The 21,133-nt window shown below is 40.9% G+C and overlaps 1 protein-coding gene across 2 annotated transcripts in view; it reads right to left on the bottom strand.

The window, feature by feature from the left end:
• The window catches only part of SEC24B (SEC24 homolog B, COPII component), a 127,631-nt gene that overhangs the window by 81,435 nt on the left and 25,063 nt on the right, over positions 1 to 21,133 (bottom strand). The window contains exons 3-6 of one of the 2 annotated variants that reach the window (XM_077476704.1): positions 19,935 to 20,099; positions 14,268 to 14,372; positions 5,551 to 5,634; positions 4,634 to 4,812 (exon numbers count right to left, since the gene is read on the bottom strand). In XM_077476704.1, the coding sequence (XP_077332830.1) occupies positions 4,634 to 4,812; positions 5,551 to 5,634; positions 14,268 to 14,372; positions 19,935 to 20,099 (533 nt within the window). The remainder of the gene's footprint in view (positions 1 to 4,633; positions 4,813 to 5,550; positions 5,635 to 14,267; positions 14,373 to 19,934; positions 20,100 to 21,133) is intronic. The other variant, XM_077476705.1, reaches the window with a different exon arrangement.

The raw sequence follows: 21,133 nt of genomic DNA, 5'->3' as shown, positions 1-21,133 counted from the left end.
AAATCTGCTAAGTCATCAACAAAAATGAATTAACTTAAAAAAGTTGAGCTCATTTAGCCATTTACTTTCCTTACAGAGGACACTAAAATGTTCATCAGTCCTTATTAAAGCAAATTGCACTGCAACTTTCTACGCTGAAGGGCTAATTTGCTCAGAAGCTAGACAACGTACGGTGTATGTTTTTGTAAACCCATGCAAGGGAACACACAACCTCTAGGACAGTGGTGAAAATCAAAAACAGCCCCCCTGCCTACATGAGCACTATACTTAGCTATTCTGAAGTCGCTCTGGTCCAGTCCCAGGCTGGGCTGTCAACAGCGGCTTCAGTGCGCAGGAGAGGCAGCAAACATAAGTCCCATAGTAAGTCTATGGGTGACATCATTGTAGACTTTCTCCTGCACACAAAAGGTGCTGCTGGAGAGCAGACCGGCTTCAGAATAGGCAAGTATAGTGATCTTTTCTTTACTGGGCTACAAAGGTTTGGCTTAGAATGGGGTGGGAGAAGGTTTAGCATTAGGGTTTGCCTTTACTTCCACTTTAACCACTTGCCGACCAGCCGCAGGTCGGCGCGATCCTGCGAGCCGTCGTAGTTGTACGTTGGCTCCTTTAAGCGGGATAGCAATTGCGCGCACGAGAGGAAGAACTGCACAAGACCGGCGGTCACGGGCACGAGAGGAAGAACAGGGATGTGTATGTGTAAACACACAAATCCCTGTTCTGTTCTGAGAGGAGATGCAGCTCGTGAGTTCCTAATAGCTAGGAACCACGATCTGTCATCTCCCATAGTCAGTGCCCTCCCCCTACAGTTAGAACACACAATCAGGAAACACAGTAAACCCCTTGATCGCCCCCTAGTGTTAACCCCTTCCCTACCAGTGACATTTATACAGTAATCAGTGCATTTTTATAGCGCTGATCGCTGTATAATTGTCAATCGTCCCAAAAATGTGTCAAAAGTGTCCGATGTGTCTGCCATTATGTCGCAGTCAAAATAAAAATTGCAGATCGCCACATTACTATTAAAAAAAAAATAATTATAAAAAAATGCATCCCTAAAAAAAAAAAAAAAAAAAAAATCTATCCCCTATTTTGTAGACGCTATAACTTTTGCGCAAACCAATCAATATACACTTATTGCAATTTTTATTACCAAAAAGATGTAGAAGAATACATATCTGCCTAAACTGGGAAAAAAATATTAAAAAAAAAAAAAAAAAAAAAAAAAAATGGGAATATTTATTCTAGCAAAAAGTACAAAATATTTTTCAAAATTGCCTTTTTTGTTTATAGCGCAAAAAGTAAAAAGCGCAGAGATGAGCAAATATCACAAAAAGAAAGTTCCGTTTGTGGGGGGAAAAAAAAAAAAAAAGAGCATCAATTTTGTTTGGGTACAATGTCGCACAATGGCACAATTGTCAGTTAAAGCAAAACAGTGTTGTATCGCAAAAAGTCCTCTGGTCATTGAGCAGCCAAATCATTCGGGGCTGAAGTGGTTAAGATCAAGATGAGATTTATTATAGCTCCGTCTCTACTTCAGCAATTTAAAGCATTTATCAAACCTTTTTTTTACCTTGGAGTTCTTAAGAATTCCTAAGTAAACTGTAGGGCATTCTGTAGCATCCACAAGGTACACATTGATAACTATCTTCCATCTAAGAAGATTCATAGCTGAGCCTGGATTACCCTCATTAGCCATAACAGAAAAACACCTGATATGCCTCTCAGACAATGTGACAGGCCCACAGTTTAGTGACCCAATTCACAATAATGTGCACTACATGTATGTTCACTGGGCGCGTGTGATGCTATAGGACTTCGAAGTCCCCAATAATTACACTTTAAAAACATCAAATCATTTGTACAACAATTAATTTATCACAACAAAAACAAGCAATATATCACATTTTTTTTGGAATTGGCTGCATTTTTCTAATCTGCAAACACTGTTCATAATTGTTTCTCAAAGCCATCTACCAAGACACATCAACAAACCAGTACACAGGGATTGATAGTAATGTAGACACTAACAACTTAAAGCAGTATTAAACCCAAAACCAAAAATGTAATATATTGCAGCCTACCAATCAGATGTGGTGGCTGCATATATTTTGGTTTTACCCTCTGTATTTACCTGGTTTTATGAGGGGTGGTGGGTGGGGGGGGTGGGTGGTTGGGAGTGTAGTGTTAGCTGCAATAGTAGATTTAGATACACTAACAGATTTAAGGCAAACTCAGTTACAGCAACATTTCTGTTCCTTTTGGCATAAAGGTTTTATATGAATAGAAAAAAAAAAGCCTATAGCTGGAAGCACAACTTTCAGTGGTAAATGATTTGTCTCAACCCTCCAATTGTCACATCTGTAGGACAACTTCTGTTAACCACTTGCCTACTGGGCACTTTTAACCACTTCCTGGCCAGGCCAATTTTTTGCTTTCAGTGCTGTCACATTTGGAATGACAATTGTATGGTCATGCAACACTGTACCCATATGACATTTTTATAAATTTTTTTCACACAAATATAGATTTCTGTTGGTGGTATTTAATCACCAAAATAAATAAGGACCAAAAAATTTGAAGAAAAAAAAAAAAAAAACTTTCATAGTTTGTTATACAATGTTGCAAACAGGTCATTTTTCTCCTTCACTGATGTGCGCTGATGTGGTTTCACCGATAGGTGACAGCGATGGGCACCTACTGTCAGCACTGGTGGTCAGTGTTGGAACTGCACTGATAATCACTGCCCTGATTATCAGCTTACATGTCCTTTTTAAAGAAGATGGAAGATTGTCTCTATTCTCCTCTCCTTGTGCTGCCACAGCATGATTTGTGCAGACCAGCAGGGGAGTGGGGACAATCGAATCCTGGCACTGTTTAGTTCAACCATGCCCAGTGTTAGTGCATCCTTAGTGTGAAAATTGAGTAAGAAAATTGAGCAAGAAAATTTCCTAAAAGTCAAATATAATGCAACAATTTATCAAAAGTGTTCAAATCACACCCCACCCATTTCAAAAACTCTCCCAGGTTTTAATGTGTTCTGAGGAGAATGACATCAGGCAATGGTAATGAGACAATGAGAATGTGAAGTTAGAACAGCCATCAGTTTTTTTTTTATTGCTCTTTGTTCCCAATTTTTAGCTCCTCCTCACCAACAATCTGTAAATCAACCTTGCTCAGCGCTGTGCCAAAATTTTTATATTAACCACTTAAGGACCCAGCCTCTTTTTGAGATTTGCGGTTTACAATTTAAAATATCTCAATATCTCACATGTGTGGTTTGAACACAATTTTCATATGTGGGCGCGACTTACATATGCATTTGCTTCTGCATGCGAGCTTGGGGGCGCTTTACATTTTTTTTTCCTTATTTTATTTTTTGTTTTTACACCGTCCTTTAAAAAAAAAAAAAAAGTTTGGGTCACTTTTATTCCTATTACAAGGAATTTAAACATCCTTTGTAATAGAAAAAAAGCATGACAGGACCTCTTAAATGTGAGATCTGGGGTCAAAGACCTCAGATCTCATATTTACACTAAATGGCAATATAAAAGAAAGAAATAAAGAAAAAAATCTAAATAAAAAAAAGTTCCCGTTAAGAGCATTGCCCTCCAATGCTATGGAGCCGAATGGGGCCGTCTTTACCTTGCTGGGCACCCAGCCTGTGAGGAGAGCAGGGGCAATCGTCTCTGTCGATATCGATGGCTTCGGTAAGCGGCGGAGACCACTGGACCGCGACGGGAGCATGGGGGGCCCCCTCTCCCGTCGCTGAGATCAATTTTATCTAAAAGAGGACCTCCGGCCATTTAAAAAAATACCAGGGCAGCCAACTGCTGCCATAACAACAGTATTTAGCGTCAAAGTGGTTAATAAAGGTCTTATGAACACACACATCTGGCTTGGGATTGAGTATAGTATGCACAAGTGCCCCCATAGCAAACAGCTTGCTTTGGGGACAATCAGAGGGTGCCAAGAGCTCCGGCAAGGGGACCCGAGAAGAGGCGGATCGGGGCTGCTCAGTGCAAAATCATTGCATAGAGCAGGCAAGTAAAACATTCACGTTCCGTCACTTTAACTAAGTATTTGTAAATTCGCCAGCACATTAGAAATACAGGGCAGGTTTTATTAAATACAATTCTTATATGTTCTTTGAAAATTATATATTATACATACACACAATTTATTTGGGTGCAAATCTGTAATACACAGCGGAAGAGTTGAACATTTGCCAAAGAGTTCCAAATTAACAGACACATGCTCATACTGCAATATGATTCCTAGGCATCCAGGCATCAGTGCAAAAAAAAAAAAAAAAAAGAAAAAGAAAAGGAGAACGGGCTGGTGCTAGGAAAGTCAGCTAAAACATTGTTTTTATTATTGCATGTGAACAGCAGTCAAAAAATAAGCCAACAAGTTTCGGCTATCAGGTCTTAATCATGGCATCAATGACCTCTGGCCACAAAAGGTTTAAGGACAGAGGTTATCAGGGGTTTTTTTTTTCCTTTTTTTTATCTCCCCTGGGCACACAGAAGGCAATAAAAATTCAGAGTCTTGATGCCCAATACATGGAAAGGGTACTATAAAGGCATATAAATGCACAACATAAAAACCTTACATGCAGAAATAAAACACTTACAGAAGGATATTGTGGGTAAACTGGCTTGTGAATAGGGGTATTTGACTGGGAGCCATGTGGGCTTGCTGAATTTTGATATCCAGGTTGGAGAGCTGGGTATCCATGGCCAAATGGTTTTGAGGGTCTTGATGTATGTTGAATGGCATTAACATGAGTGGCATTTGTTGCTGCAGGCATCTCTGCAAATACAAACATAGCACTTGTAAAAAAAATGGAGACAATAAGCAAAAATGTACTTTACTGCTATGCTAAATTTGTAATAAATTACATAAAAGGTAAATACTGTATATACTCGTGTATAAGCCAAGTTTTTCAGGACTTTTATTGTGCTGAAAATGCCCCCCTCGGCTTATACTCAAGTCCTCTCGGCGCTGTCCCCATCTGCAGCCTTATCTCCTGGCGCTGTGATATATTCAGTCTACTCGGCGGCCATGCAGTGTACCAAAGCCCCGCCTCTTCCTCGTCCGTGATAGGCTGAACACTGACTCACTGTTGGGCAATCGAGTCAGTGTTCCGTCACGGACAAGAAGATGGTGGTGGGGCTTTGGTACACTGCATGGCCGCCGAGTAGACTGAATATATCCCAGCGCCGGGAGATAATAAGGCTGCAGATGGGTACAACGCCAGACGCCAATAAGGTACTTGAAGGTGAGGCCGAGGCATGCAGATGGACACCGTGAGGGAGGCCAAGGCATGCAGATGGACACCGTGAGGGAGGCCGAGGCATGCAGATGGACACAGTGAGGCTGCAAATGGTCACAGTTGACCCTCTTTTCCACTTACAGTAGCTGCTGCATTCTCACCCTAGGCTTATACTCGAGTCAATAAGTTTTCCTAGTTTTTTGTTAAAAGTAGGTGCCTCGGCTTATATATGGGTCGGCCTATACTCGAGAATATACGGTAAATATAAAAATTACCTGTGCATCCTCCTCCTTCTAGGACATCGTAATTTTTTGGCTCAGATGATGCACTGCTAGTGGTGGAAGAGCTTTCATCAATACCTGAAACACAAACATTCATATTGCAACATGCAAAATCTACCATGGAAGTCATTCATATTTTAATACAAGAATGTGCCGATTGATTGGTAATTCTAAAATGTACCCTGCACATGGGGCCAGATGCATCAAAGTGTATCAAAGGGTACAATACAAACCAAACTAATCAGCATTTTTATTTTTAAACCTGTACATTGTAAAAAGTTGAAAACTGGTTGTTATAAGGACAAAGAATAAAAGTGATTGTAAAGTCTATTAAAAAAATAAATAAAAATAACAAACATGTTATGTTATACATACCTCCTCTGTGCAGTTGGTTTTGCACAGAGCAGCCTGGATCCTCCTCTTCGCTGCTCCTGGCCCCTCCCTCCTGTTGAGTGCTCCCACAGCAAGCAGCTTGCTGGGGGGGCCTGAGCAGAGTCACAGCTTCGTGTGTCCATTCAGAAATGAAGCCCCGACCCAGCCCCGCCCCTTCTTCTGATTGACTTTAACCACTTCCCGACCAGCGCACGCCGATGTACATCAGCAGAATGGCATGGGCAGGCATATTGGTGTACAGGTACGTCCAATTTTAAATGCCTCCCTGTCATCGCGTGCTGGTCGGGACCCCCATGAGTCCAGTCACGGGTCCCGCGGACTCAATCACCGCAGGCATACCCGCGATCGTCTCACGGGGCGGCTGAACGAGGAGATGCCGTTGTAAACAGCATCTCCCCGTTCTGCCTAGCAACAAGTGATGCTGATCTCTGCTCCATGTGATTGGAGCGGAGATCAGTGTTCACTAAAACAAAGCCCAGCCCCCCACAGTTAGTAACACGCCCCTAGGAACACTTAACCCCTACACTGCCACCCCCTGGTTAAACCCTTCACTGCCAGTGTCATTTACACAGGAATCACTGCATTTGTATAGCAGGGATTGCTGTATAAATGACAATGGTCCCAAAAATGTGTCAAAAATGTCCGATGTGTCCGCCCTAATGTCGCAGTCACAATAAAAATCGCTGACTAGTAAATAAAAAGAATTATTAATAAAAATGCCATAAAACTATCCCCTATTTTATAAACGCTATAACTTTTGCGCAAACCAATCAATCGCTTATTGTGATTTTTTTTACCAAAAATATGTAGAAGAATATGTATCGGCCTAAATTGAGGGAAAAATGTTTTTTTATATATTTTTGAGGGATATTTATAACAAAAAGTAAAAAAATAATGCGTTTTTTTCAAAACTGTCTATTTTTGTTTATAGCGCAAAAAATAAAAACCGCAGGGGTGATCAAATACCACCAAAAGAAAGCTCTATTTGTGGGGAAAAAATGGACATCAATTTTGCTTGGGAGCCATGTCGCACGACCGTGCAATTGTCAGTTAAAACGACGCAGTGCCGAATCGCAAAAAGTGGTCTGGTCTTAAGCCAGCAAAATGGTCCGGCCTGTAAGTGGTTAATTGACAGCTGTGGGAGCCAATGGCCCTGCTGCTTTGTCTCAGCCAATCAGGAGGAGGGTCCCAGACGGCTGAGACATCGCTGGAGAGAGATGGGGCTCAGGTAAGTATTAGGGGGTGCTGGGGAGGCTGCTACACACAGAAATGTATCTTAAGGTATAGAATGCATTAAGATATAAAAACCTGCTTTTACAACTCCTTTAAGACCCACGTGTGATTCACTTATTTAAAAAACTGAAAATGTTATGTGATGATCTCCAGCTGAGGTATTTGACGAGGCAGTACTAGTGTTGTCCCCTCCCACCCTCATAAAACGAAAAAAAAAAAAAAATATTCAACCCCAGCTTCCAAGCCTTTCCGGTAGGTGCTAGTGATACCACTGGGCCCTCTCCTGTGATTCTGAAAAGGCCAGGGATCCCAAATCTCCCAAGACGATGTTCCAGCACTGCACAGGTGCATATTCTTACAGAGGATTTTGGAATCTCAGCTTTCTCCGCAGCCTGGGAGAACGTCCATTGATATCACCCTTGCCTTCCAAAAGTTGGGTGTAGGGTTTTTTTGTTTTCCTCCCAATTTGCAATCTCAATTTGCTTTCAGTTTTTTTTTAAACTTTGGGGTTGCCTAAAGAGCAGACCTTTTTTTATGCAGAGTCCACACTTTGGGCACGGAGAATTCTGGAGGAGGTGCTGGCCAAGAAAAAAAAAATTGCCAAGTCCCTTTTTTTTTTCTTTCCATGCAAAATTAAATAAAAAAAATAATAAGTTAAGCCCAGCAGTGCTCATGTATGCTCTGCTCAACGGTGCTATAACTACCTTTTTGTCCTTCCTAAAGCTAACGTGATCTAACTCAAATTAGCTGTACCACTAGCTTCTAAATTTGCAAGTGAAATCCCTCCAGCATTAAATAACCTTCTTCCTGTTTTTGAGGAAACATTACCATATGTGACAGCATCACTTCTATTTCAGCATCCCACACATGCTATAGCACCTACTGTATATGAATCAGACCCATGGGCTGCTATAAATGTGATGACTCTCGTACTAAAAGACATATACATACAGTATATTTTACAAAAGTGAGTACCCCCCTCACATTTTTGTAAATATTTTATTATATCTTTTCATGTGACAACACTGAAGAAATTACACTTTGCTACAACGTAAGTAATAAGTGCACCGCTTGAATAAAAGTCTAAACTGCTGGCAGCAAAAGTGAGTACACCCCTAACTGAAAAAGTCCAAATTGGGCCCAATTAGCCATTTCCCCTTCCTAGTGTCATGTGACTCGTTTGTGTTACAAGGTCTCAGGTTTGTTAAATTTGGTGTTATCGCTCTCACTCTATCATACTGGTCACTGGAAGTTCAACATGGCCCCTCGTGGCAAAGAACTCTGAGGATCTGAAAAAAATTATTGTTGCTCTACATAAAGATGGCCTAGGCTATAAGAAGATTGCCAAGACTCTGAAACTGAGCTGCAGCACTGTGGCCAAGACCATACAGCGGTTTAATAGGACAGGTTCCACTCAGAACAGGTCTCGCCATGGATGACCAAAGAAGTTGAGTGCACGTGCTCAGCGTCATATCCAGAGGTTGTCTTTGGGAAATAGATGTATGAGTGCTGCCAGCATTTCTGCAGAGATTGAAGATGTGAGGGGGTGGTCAGCCTGTCCGTGCTCTGACCATACGCCACACACTGCATCAAATTGGTCTGAATGACTATCATCCCAGAAGGAAGCCTCTTCTAAAGATGATGCACAAGAAAGCCTGCCAACAGTTTGCTGAAGACAAGCAAGGACATGAATTACTGGAACCATGTCCTGTGGTCTGATGAGTAAGGATGAGCTCCAGGGGGGACAGCCCACATGCAGAGCCCTCCAGGAAGTCAGCACTGTGCTGATCACAGGCAGTGATGCATGGCTGCAGAGATCGGGAAATGTCTCACTGCCTGCGATTAGTGCATCACCGACTTCCTGCCGGGCTCTGCACGTGGACTGTGCGAACACGCCGGAGCTCATCCTTACTGATGAGACCAAGATAAACTTATTTGGTTCAGCAATAAGGTGAGGAGTACAAAAACAAGCATGTTAAAGAGGAAGTAAACTCTCCCACTCTTTTTATTTAGTCCATTATAATAAGTAATTATCAAACTATAGCCACTGTAATCCAGCCCAAGTTGCATGTTACTTACTGTTTAAAAAAACTTGTTTCCAGGGGTTAGGCAGCGCCATCTTAAGTATTGTTTTCTGAGTCCACAGTGGAGTGCATTTCCGCCCTTACATTGAGCACTTCCTGTACTGTTAACCAAGCCTCCTTCTCAATCCAACGTTTCTATGGCAACCCTGCTTCCCTGTTCATAGCTGACTTGTTTTATTTGACAGTATTTACTCGTGCTGATTATCTAGTGTTTGTCTGTATGAGTCCTATCAGCTTCAGCTGATAAGACTGCAGTAATGCTGTCCCATGCCCTGCTTTACACTGCATGTGATGTCACATGGTGTGTAGGAGGAAGCTCCGAGTGATTATGCAGCCTCCTGGGAGTTCAGCGTTGTGTGCTGTAGGAAGTCCTGATAACAGATAGATAAGCACATAGAAAGTGTGCCATAAATCAGGGGAGATCTGGGCATGCTCAGTGACGTCATTCTAAAAAACAAAAAGGATTACAAATCTAAGCAAGTAACGAGATATCTACAAGCAGTGTACATTAGGGTTTTTTATGCCGATTTACATGGGACAAAATTGTGGGGGAGAGTTTACAACCACTTTAAGCATAGTGGTGGGAGTGTCATGGTCTGGGGCTGCACGAGTGCTGCCAGCATTGGGGAGCTACATTCATTGCACCATGAACACCAACATGTACTGTCACATACTGAAGCAGAGCATGATCCCTTCCCTTGGGAGACTGGGCCTCAGGGCAGTATTCCAACACGATAATGACCCCAAGACAACCACTGCCTTGCCAAAAAAGCTGAGGGTAAAGGTGATAGACTGGCCAAGCATGTCTCCAGATCTAAACCCTATTGAGCATCTGCGGGACATCCTCAAACAGAAGGTGGGGGAGTGCAAGGTCTCCAACATCCACCAGTTCCGTGATGTCGTCATGGAGGGGTGGAAGAGGACTCCAGTGGCTTAGGGTTAAGGCAGTGTTGGAAAATAATGGTGGCCACACAAAATATTAACACTTTGGGCCCAATCTGGACATTTTCACTTAGGGGTGTACTCACTTTTGCCACCAGCTTTTTAGACATTAATGGCTGTGTATTGAGTTATTTAGAGGTTACAGCAAATTTACACTGTTATACAAGCTGTACACTCACTACTTTACATTGTAGAAAAGTGAAATTTCTTCAGTGTTGTCACATGAAAAGATACAATAAAATATTTACAAAATGTTAGGGGTGTACTCACCTTTGTACCACATTTCTCCCATTAACAGGTGTGCCTCTGAAACCACACTCAGATCAAAAGGTTAAGATAGAGGTGTGCAGAATTGTGCTGTGGTTTTCTGTGTTTGCTGGCTGTAGATCCTACAAAATTCCCTCTGCAGCTGCCATTACTAGCACATTCTCACATGAACAAAGAATGAGGTGACACCTGCAACCAGCAGATCTCAGCAATCTGGATGCTGGCCTATTTAAAAGGCAGAAAAGAAGCAGTACGTTTAACTTTTATAACAACTGAGAAATAAATCTGCAGTCCTACACCAAGCGCCTCTAAAAAAAAAAAAAAAAAAAAATTGTGTCAGTCCATATTTTTTGAATGATGGCAGCGAAGCTTTGTCCATTGTTTCATAGTTAGTAAGGTTGAATAAAGACACCAGTCCATCCAGTTCAACCTGAGTGAGTGTCTACAATTGTCCCTATCCCTGTACATTGCACACTCACATCAGTCTCTACCCTCAAGGAGCCCACAATCCAAGGTCCCCATTCATATACTAGGGCCAATTTTGGACAGAAGCCAATTAACCTACCTGCATGTCTTTGGATTGTGGGAAGAAACCGGAGTACCCGGAGGAAACCCGCGCAGGCAAAGGGAGAACATGCAAACTCCAGGCAGGTAGTGTCGTGGTTGGGATTTGAACCAACGACCCTTCTTACTGCTAGTTGAGAGTGCTAACCACTACACCACTGTGCTGCCCATTGTTCATGCCAGTGTTTCTCAACTCCAGTCCTCAAGGCATCACAATAGGTCAGGTTTTCAGGCTTTCCATTATTTTTCACAGGTGATTTGATCAGTTTCATTGCCTTAGTAATTACCACAGCTGGTTCAATTGAGGGAAATCCTGAAAACATGACCTGTGGGGGCACCTTGAGGGCTGGAGTTGAGAAACACTGGTTCACGCCATGCACATAAACAAAAGATCAAATATTTCCAAATAGTGAAAAATATACCATAAAAAGGAAGTTGCTTTCACAGAAAGGGCTGTAGTATATAACAGGCCTTACTTACACAGCTGTCTGAGGGAAGAACTGTCACAGTCAGGCTCGGACTGGCCTTGAGACTCATCGGGCATTTGCCCATTGGGCCGGGGCTGACGGGCTGCATGTCCTAATGAGCTAGCTGCAGGAGTTCCCAACTCCCGGGCCATGGACCGGTACCAGTCTGTGGCCTGTTAATGACTGGGCAGCACAAAGGGAGGCAAGTGACGACCACGGTCCTGACAGGCCTAACACTAACCGCGGTCGCTGCTCACCTCCCGATATGCAGCCATGCCCGTGTCTCCTCCTCCTGCAGGATCTGGAGATCTGCACAGAGAAAGGGAGTCTTTTCATATTAAACAAGTGGGTAATCACCTGCTTGTTAATATAATGTGAAAATAGACGACTTCACTGGGTATATGTAATGCTTTAGAACCACTTTAAGGATTAAGCACACAAAGGGCAAAATTAGAACCCAAATATCTGGTAAGCATTGAGAATTGCTACCCCATCCAACCAGATATTGATGTGTTAGTTTTTTTTAAATGGCGTAAAATTTCCCACTAGTTTGGTTGCCCTCTTTTACAAAAAAGTTTTATTCCTGAGATAGGTACATTATCTATATCAGTAAACGTTAGTCAGTCAGACAAAGTGAGATTTTCTCCCCCTCCCCCCACCCCAAGCCTGATGACCTCACATGGAGCACATGTATACTGTATCTTCGATCACTACAAGAACCAGTCAGCTTATTTTCTTTCCACTATAAAGTAGTTAAAATGCTATACATTTACTCCAATTCAGCAAATATGATTATTTTTCCATTCCTGTAGTAATAGATTTTATGTCCATTATGTCGGGAAGTAATAGGAAATCCTTCCAACAGGGACACACAAGAACTAGATCATTTTCTTTTTAAATATATATACTAAAGGGTTAAACCTGCCGACAGTGCAATCATTTTTTCCTGTCCCCATCATTTGTTCTTCGCATGTTATTGGGCCAGGAAGTGAGGACAAATCTCCCCAATGGGATCACAGACAGGAAAAAAACCTGACCAGATAATTTATAATCTATTCCAAATTAAAAAGAAAATCTGGCCTTTAGTTAAAGTGGAACTTTAGTCAGAAAATCCAGTCCAGCTGGATCACTTTAAGCTGGCCCCTTTTGCAGATATAGCTATGTAAAACATTAAAAATAAGTGCCTATCATTAAAAATCTAGCAATACACTGTCTCACCCTGCTCTGCACATTAACACTTCAGCCCTGGAAGATTTGGCTGCTTAATGACTAGGCCAGGTTTTGCGATACGGCACTAGGTCGCTTTAACTGACAATGGCGTGGTCGTGCGATGCTGCACATAAAAAAAAATAACCCGTAATATATTTTACTTTTTGCTGTAATAAATATCCCAATTTAAAAAAAAAAAAATTTTTTTACCTCAGTTTAGGCCGATATGTACTTACATATTTTTGGTAAAATAAATAAAAATCGCAATAAGCGTATATTGATTGGTTTGCGCAAAAGTTATAGCGTCTACAAAATAGGGAATAGATTATGGCATTTTTATTTATTTATTTTTACTAGTAATGATCTGTTTTTTTAGCAGGACTGCGATATTGCGGCTGACAAATTGGACAACTGACACATTTTTAGGACCAGTGCCATAAAAAATGCACCGATTATTGTATAAATGAAACTGGCAGGGAAGGGGTTAACACTAGGGGGTGATCAAGGAGTTAACTGTGTTCCTTAGGTGTGTTCTAACTGTAGGGGTGAGGGGAATGACTAGGGGAAGAGACTGATCGGTGTTCATAGTTAGTACGAACACACGATCTGTCTCATCTCCCCTGAGAGACGAGAGGAAACGCTTCAGGTGCGCGTGCGCATCTTAAAGAGCCGACGTACAGCTACGACGGCTCACACAGGGGAGCCAACCTGCCGCAGTATAACTGCGGTGGCTGGTCCGGAAGCGGTTAAACACTGTGCTGAAAATGTAGAGGCCGATCTGCTGATCAAGTGCTCTGGACTTCAGCAAAATGGCATCCTCCAGAAAGAAGAAATTGGAGCAATGCTGAAGGAAATTTACAGCACATACTAATCTTGGTAGCAAATTATGTGGAATGTTCCTTGCTAAAGAAAATATTTTTTTTTATCAAGATGTGATGGGTAAAGTTTCGCTTTAAAAGTGTAAATGCCTTATTAAAACACCCCGTATTAGACCTATCCCATCTATCCCTTCAGGAACAATCTCAAACCTAGATCACATTTCAACCGTTGTGTTACTTTGAAATCACTTTGCTATCTGAGCCAGGTTAAGCTGACTTGACGGTATGCTTGTGCTTGCAATTGCATCAGCATGAACAGACTAAGCCCTTCAATCACTTAAAATCAACACTTGGACATCTACTGAGCTGTGGCCTAAAAACAGAAGGGAGAGGTCCTGTTTTACTGATAAATGTAGGTGTGCAGAACTTTCTGAATATAGCGGGGAAGCCAGTAACACACAGACCCTGTGTTCCTATGTACAGCACAGCGTTTGTAAACCACATAAAAATATTGCAGGATTATAAAATATATACAGTATACATATGGTGAGACCGCTATTCCAAGCAACACTTGGCAAATATAAATTTGGCAAACTATTATGACAATAAAGAGATACTCAGTAGCCATAGTTATTGCAGTATGTTGGACAGAGCTTCATTATCATTACGATTACATTAAGGGTTAGGCATTTACACAAAGTCGTGCACGAAACAGTAAAAAAGCTAAAGCAGACCTGCTTCCTCATCATCCTCCTCGTCTTCCTCATCATCTGAGCTGGATGACAAGGGAGTTGGTGCAAAGTTAGCTTGATTATTGACATATCCAGCATACTGCATGCCTGTAAATTATAGAAAGCACAAGACAGGTCAGACAGACAAGATTTCACACAGCAGACATATGCATCCTTTCAGGTCATCCAGATGTCATGCAGATTTTCTGTTACTGCATTCTACAAAGAAACACACGCAACACTACCATATCTACACATGCAATAGATTTCAAACATCTCCTGCCATATAAATATGTCTCAACATTTCCTTCTGGGTTCTAACAGTTTAAAAAAAATACAGATAAAAAAAAATATATATATATAAGCCATGCAATGCAGATTATGAGAACTATATGTAAATACTATAACAATACCACTGGACTTATTCGGTAACTAAAAGTTTTTGCCAACTAGATTTCACTTTCCTGAAAGAGAATCTTGTCAACCATGGAAAACAAAATTACCCCTTTTCCTTCAAAACTGCATCTTAACAATGAAAAGCGAGTCTAATTGGTTGCTTTGGGCAGCAAGCGTAATCCGCCTCCAACCAACAGTGGCACTCAGTGCATTTTCACAGCATAAAGGTTTATGTACATGGGTCGTCCAGCTTTGCCTACAAAAAGTGTTTGTTTAGCACTTTAGCAGGATCTAAATGCAATGCTTTAATTTAAATCAGTATTAAACCTAAAAGAAAACATTATATTGCAGCTTAACAATTCTTAGATGCGATGGCTGCATTAGTTAACTTTTTTTAGCTTTCTATTTTCAACTGGTGATCCAGCTATTAAGTCTGTTTTTCAAAAGACCAAGCTCTCTTCCAGGTAGATCAGTTTAGAGTAATGAGACAGACAATTTACCACTTGCAGGGTTGCTTAAATTTATTCATGTAAAACCTTTATCTCAAAAAGGAAAAACGCTTTGATGAAAGTTTAGAAAGTGTGAGCTGGAGTTCAGTTTCAATTTGTTAGTGCATCTAAATCTGCTTGTACATGTAACACGTCCCTGCCCGCCCGCCCCCCCCCCCCCCAAGACTGAAAATGCTGCTGTCTGCTGTGCCCCCTGTGCTCATTCATTCAGAGTGGGTGTACTCTAATACAGGAGGTGTGTTACTGGCCGGATCACCAAGTGAAAGCAGAGAAAAAAAAAAAAAAAGAAGAAGAAGAAAAGAAAAGAAAAAAAACGACAGTAAAACAGCCATCACATCTAATGATTGGCAAGCGGTGACATATTATATTTTTGTTTCAGGTTTAATACCGCTTTAATATTGACTCTTATAGACTAGCATTCACATCTATTTACTTTCACATTTGCCATGCGTTGCACTGCTCTTTGTTATAGAAATGGAAGCTCAGTGTGACTGCATGGTTTGTGAATGGCTCCAAGGCTGCATTCACACTACAGTGTTTTGAATCGCGGGCAGATTTGCCACAGATATGCCCGTGGTTTGACAGGGCCGAGGTGTGAATGAAAAAAATGCAGGACTCATATTCGAGATGCCATTCATTTTAATAACACCTCAAATCGCGGTGCGGGTCAGCCGTCACTGTCGCGCGATAAAACGTGCTGCAATCGCGGCAACTCAAATCGTAAGACACGACACCCAAAAGAAGCTCCTGAACTATTTTTGATTGACATGCATCCCACGATGCGGGTTGCCACGATTGCAGTGCGACAATCCCACACTGCGATATGAGGGGTCATTCAAATGAATGGCATCTCGAATGTCAGGCGTTTTGTCAGCCTCACCTCGGCGCTTTCAAATCGCGGGCAAATCTTCCCGTGATTCAAAACGCTGTAGTGTGAATGCAGTCTTAATGATATACCATGCTTTTTTAGGGAAAAATTACTTGTTTATGTTTTACGTGCTTCTGAAACCGATACCCATGTACACAAATGCCACCTCTTCCTTTACAAAACACTATTTCTTTTCGCACAAAAGTTTGTTTGCAGTCACTGTTGGATACAATGAACCTCAATGTACCAAGATGTTAGGAGTATATTATAGCAAAGACTAATAAAACTCCTTTATTCATGTATCATTCCATGCATGAAAAGTTGTGATGCCACTTAACTTTTACTATTTTTGTAAATGAATTATTTGCATCAATATAATACAACTTAGGCTACAGCTTCATAAGTGATTTTAATCTTTAGCTACTAAAAGATCCACAAGCTTGCATTCATCACATAAGGCCTCAGTTACATAGGAGATTTTTTGTGTCCTTTTGTTGACCATGCAGAGATCAAATTTTAGCAAACTCCTGCCGAATCGGGTAAACTATGTTCTGTGGGTGGCCCTGCTGGCACCAGCTTGCTCAACAAAAATGGACTTATTGAAGGAGCTGAGCATAAAATTCTCAGCCAAACAGATGCAGACACTGTTCCTGTATTCTGTCCGATTACAATAGCCAGCACTGTAGTGCATCCAAGGTGTTTTACCATGTATGGCCAGCTTTAATCCTGCTGCTAAAATGGCTGGAGATTATACTCTTCTCTGCTCCAGAGAGATGCAACATCCCGAGCCCCTTCGGCCAACTTATTTGGCCAGGCTTGAATAACACTATTCCCACGCCTGCATGGGCTTAATTCATTCCAGCACCTAAAAAGGATGTCTGTAGTGTACACAGGGCTGTGCATGTGCAGCTCAGTGTACAGTAAAAAATGTTTCCAGTAGGAATCCTTTATTGTAGCGGAAGAGAAAAAAAAAATTGTCCTGCTTCTAACATTCGGAATTGATTTGACTTGCTGGTAATGAAAAATGAAAGCTAAAAAGATAGAACAAATGGCTACTACATATCACTTCGAATGAAGACGATAAAACGTTGCATCCTCCAGTTTATATGGAAAGGCTCTCTTCCTGGGGTCCCAGAGTTGGTTTTGTATAGAACTAAAACACTAGGTAGCTTGGACTTGCCAAATTTTCAAAGATATTACCACGTGACATAAGTAGCCTAAATGGCAAACAATACCCCCTTCTGAGTATCCTTAGAGGCCTACCTGAATTGCCTGACATCTATAGCTAACCTACCTTGGGGCTGCCTCCCAAGAGTCAGGGTAAGATCACTTGACCAATTCCTAAACACACACTGAACTAATGGGATTGCATCAACTGATTACACTACATCTTTCCCTTATGTCGACATTGGGTAATCCTTTCCTCCCCCCCAAGGCTCCTTTGTCCTCCTAAAACCTGGTATAATAATCGCCTGTACTGCAACACTTTTTGTTTACAAATTTTGGTATCAGACCCTTTCGAGGACACTTATAAACTCAAACCAGGTAAAGTATTTCAATATATCCAAATTCAACATTTTCTCTAATTTATAAGAAACCAAAAATGGACCTCTCATCAGTCATGGCATTAAAAAAAAAAAAAAAAAAGACAGTGTTGGACAATCCCCGGGGCCCTGGTCTTAGCTCATTTGTATACTCCTTACTTCTAGCGTCATCACAGAACAACCTTTATTCTTATGTGGCAAATTGGGACTCTGACCTCTTATGGGTGTCCCGCTGGAAACTAGAAAACAGATTTGGACCACTGCCAAAATCTAGGCCCATGTGTTGACACAGTAGAGACCCATTACAAACCACTTTTGCAATGGTATCTGGTGCCTACAAGGCTCACTTATGCAGTTCCAACCTACTCACCACTCGGAGTCTATCGGCGGTTATATACAGTTTCCGCAAAGCCCCATATAAGGCTCTGCTTAACAAAAAAACAGAAGCCTGTACCAACAACCAGTTTAACCTGATCACTTACATTTTCACAAAAGGGTTAAGAGCTTGAACGTCCCAAGCTATGTCTCTGACATCTGTTAAGGTGCTCTTAGTTATTAAGCCTGTTTTGTATTACTGAATATTGTTACTACATTGGATACGTTGTACTTAATAGACAAAAGGACCCAAACTATGCCTGTACTAAAATTTTCATGTCCGAAAGAGGAAGTAAACCCCGATGGGTCTCCTGCCATAGACAGCGGTGACTGTCTTTTTGCAAATATCTCCTAAACTGTGTAGGTTTAGGACATATTTCTTGGACCTACAGGTAAGCCTTAACCAAGGCTCCCCTGTAGGTCAAAGTGGTCTGTAAGGGTTTACAACCACTTGAGAAAAAAAAAAATTAAAAAAAAATTAAAAAAAAAAGATTAATTCCTGTGTAGCTCCTCTAATCTATTGAGGCGATTGCCAGCAAGTGGTTAAATCAGTAGCAAGAGATTAAAATCACCCATGTAGCTTGGCACTTACTTTGAACCTTTAGCGCAAAAATGAAAGGCAGTGCTGATATAACAAAAACATGTTAAAGTGTTACTAAACCCACAACAGTAAAATCAGTCCATATACGCAGAAAAGCATGCTTGTTATACTCACTGTGAAACCTTAGTGGTTAATCCTGCACATTGTGTAAAAAGCCCGTTTGATCCCGTCTTCCCTGATTCTCCCCTACTTTTACTGTCCCCAATCCATCTACTGATAGTATAGAGCCTTGAGTATACTCTGCGCATGCTCAGTTCGGTGTGCATTTAGGGAGGGTGTATGTGATCAGCACAGGGCCAATCAGCACTCTTCAGAGGGTCAGGAGTCATGCAGCCTCAAAGGAATATAAGAGGAAAATGAAAACTCCTCCTACAACCTTTAACCAGTCCAGTGCTTCATGAGAAAAGTTTATATTTATTAAAATAAGTGCATTTCCATGTTGTGTGGGAGACTAGATATAGAAAATGCAGGGCCCTGGGTTTAGTACCACAAACTAAAAAAATTAAGCAACTGGTTTGTCTTGTCTAAGCCATGTTACAATTTGACCCCCTCCTCCTCAAAAATATGGAAAGCTAAAAAAAATAAAATAAAAAAAAATGTGTCAGTTCCCAGACATATGGGGTCATTAGGACATAAGGGGGCATCTTTAAGAAACTGAGCTAGTAGTTTGTGTATTTACAGCCTAGGTCTAATGGCTATATTGGGAAAGCCCCATCTCCATAAACTATAATGGTAAAGCCATAGCTTATGGTCACTAGATAGTTAATGCTCATTACCTACCCTTGGCAAAACTGAATTTCCCCACGTCTGGATTTGACCAGAACCCACCACACCACAGATCTACCTGCTTGTGTGGCCAACTGCTGTCTTTCCCACAGATAAGCTGCTGCTGGAACCATTTATCTGTCCTCTCTCATAGCCGTAAGCATATTGCACAGTATACCTCAACTACAAATATTTTTCCACCATTTCTCAAAATAGTTAGTTTCCATTTGATTAAAAAACAAATTACTATTCAAACTACTAAATAAAGCACTAATTGAAGGTGTGGCAAAAAAGAAAACACAGATACTATACAACCTTATAAATAGACTCCATTTATCCTAGCAGTCATATATAAGCTTGCTGCACAAAGCTTTATAGAATGATAGGGATCTTGCTTTGCAGACATGTAACACATCAAATCACACAAAACTTACCAAGAAATTGTATAGTGATATTTAAAAAAATAAGGATACCTATCTTAATGTTTTAGCTTTGTAAATTGAGCCTATAACGCTAGAACTCCACTTGGTACCACAAATACATACACTGTACTTTGGCAAGGGCTACATTTTTTATTAACTCTGTTAAGTCTGAAATAAAAGTTCTGTTTACCTTGCTGTATTGCTGGTGAAGGGGGATGAAGAGAAGATATCAAAGAAGCAGGTTCTGATGACTGTTTGGTAGTAGTATTTGTAGTAGTAGCATATGTCGCCAAAGACATAGGAGCAGATGCTGTAAGACTGGGCTTTTGTTGGGTCTCATAGAACGCAGAAGACACTGTGGACATAGGCAACAAAAAACAAACAAAAATAAAACATTCATTTGCAGATTGGGAGACCTTGAATAATAAAAACCTCAGAATAAAAATCCAATCTGAACACTAAAGCAATATCCATCTTGGGCGAGAGGGGGAGGCGAGAGGGGGGGGGGGGCGAGACTGCAGCTGCTGGAACATTTACAGTAACATGTTCCACCCTAATAATGGGTGGAACATGTAACATGTACCAAAAGGTGAACCTATCCTTTAAGCCTTGTACACAAGGGAAGGGTGTAAAAAAGTAAAAAACGAAGCAACTCACAAGGAGGTCTCTGTACTAACTATGCAATGTTAGTACAGCTAGCTACCTGCTGTACTATTGTGTGCCGACAGGATGGTTTTCCACAGAGAAAACTGAGTAATATCCATTCCCTGATCTCCTCTGATGTAAGAGACTGGAAGCAACAATGGTTTTATTTTCAAAAAAATATATACGATAGTTGGGGGTTCCAAGTACATTTCTAGCAAAATATGTTGCTTCTACCATTTATATATATATATATATATATATATATATATATATATAAAAAAAAAAAAAACGGTCAAAATGTCCCTGGGCAGCAGAAGGTCTAATAAAATCAGACACTTTAGGGTGTATTTATTTAAAAAAAAATAAAAATAAAAAAAATAAAAAAAATATGCATAGCAATACTCTCAGTGTAAAAGAATGGACATTCATCCTGTGTGAATAGAGAAGAAATGAAGATTACTACTAGGCTATTTCCTGTGCTGGATGAACATATTTCATGGATTTCAAACCGATAACGCTGCATTTGGCCACTAGAATGCAATAAGTACTATAGGAAATTCCAATAAAACTTAGCACCATCTAAGCTGCCAAATCTGGTATCTTGAATTTTATATCCATGAAAAACATGTGTCCAGCACAGGAGATAGACAAACATTTGCTTGGCCAATTATCACAAAATTAATGTACTTACACTTTCGCTGGGTGTTTTGCTATGCAACTTTTACGCATACCCCCCCCCCCTTA

Source organism: Lithobates pipiens, unplaced genomic scaffold (assembly GCF_037356315.1).
Source record: "Lithobates pipiens isolate NorthernLeopardFrog02 unplaced genomic scaffold, aLitPip1_a1.2 Scaffold_13, whole genome shotgun sequence".
In the NCBI taxonomy this organism is placed as follows: Eukaryota; Metazoa; Chordata; class Amphibia; order Anura; family Ranidae; genus Lithobates; species Lithobates pipiens.
The sequence above is the reverse complement of the archived record's forward strand: the minus strand, read 5'-3'. Positions and strand labels throughout refer to the sequence as shown.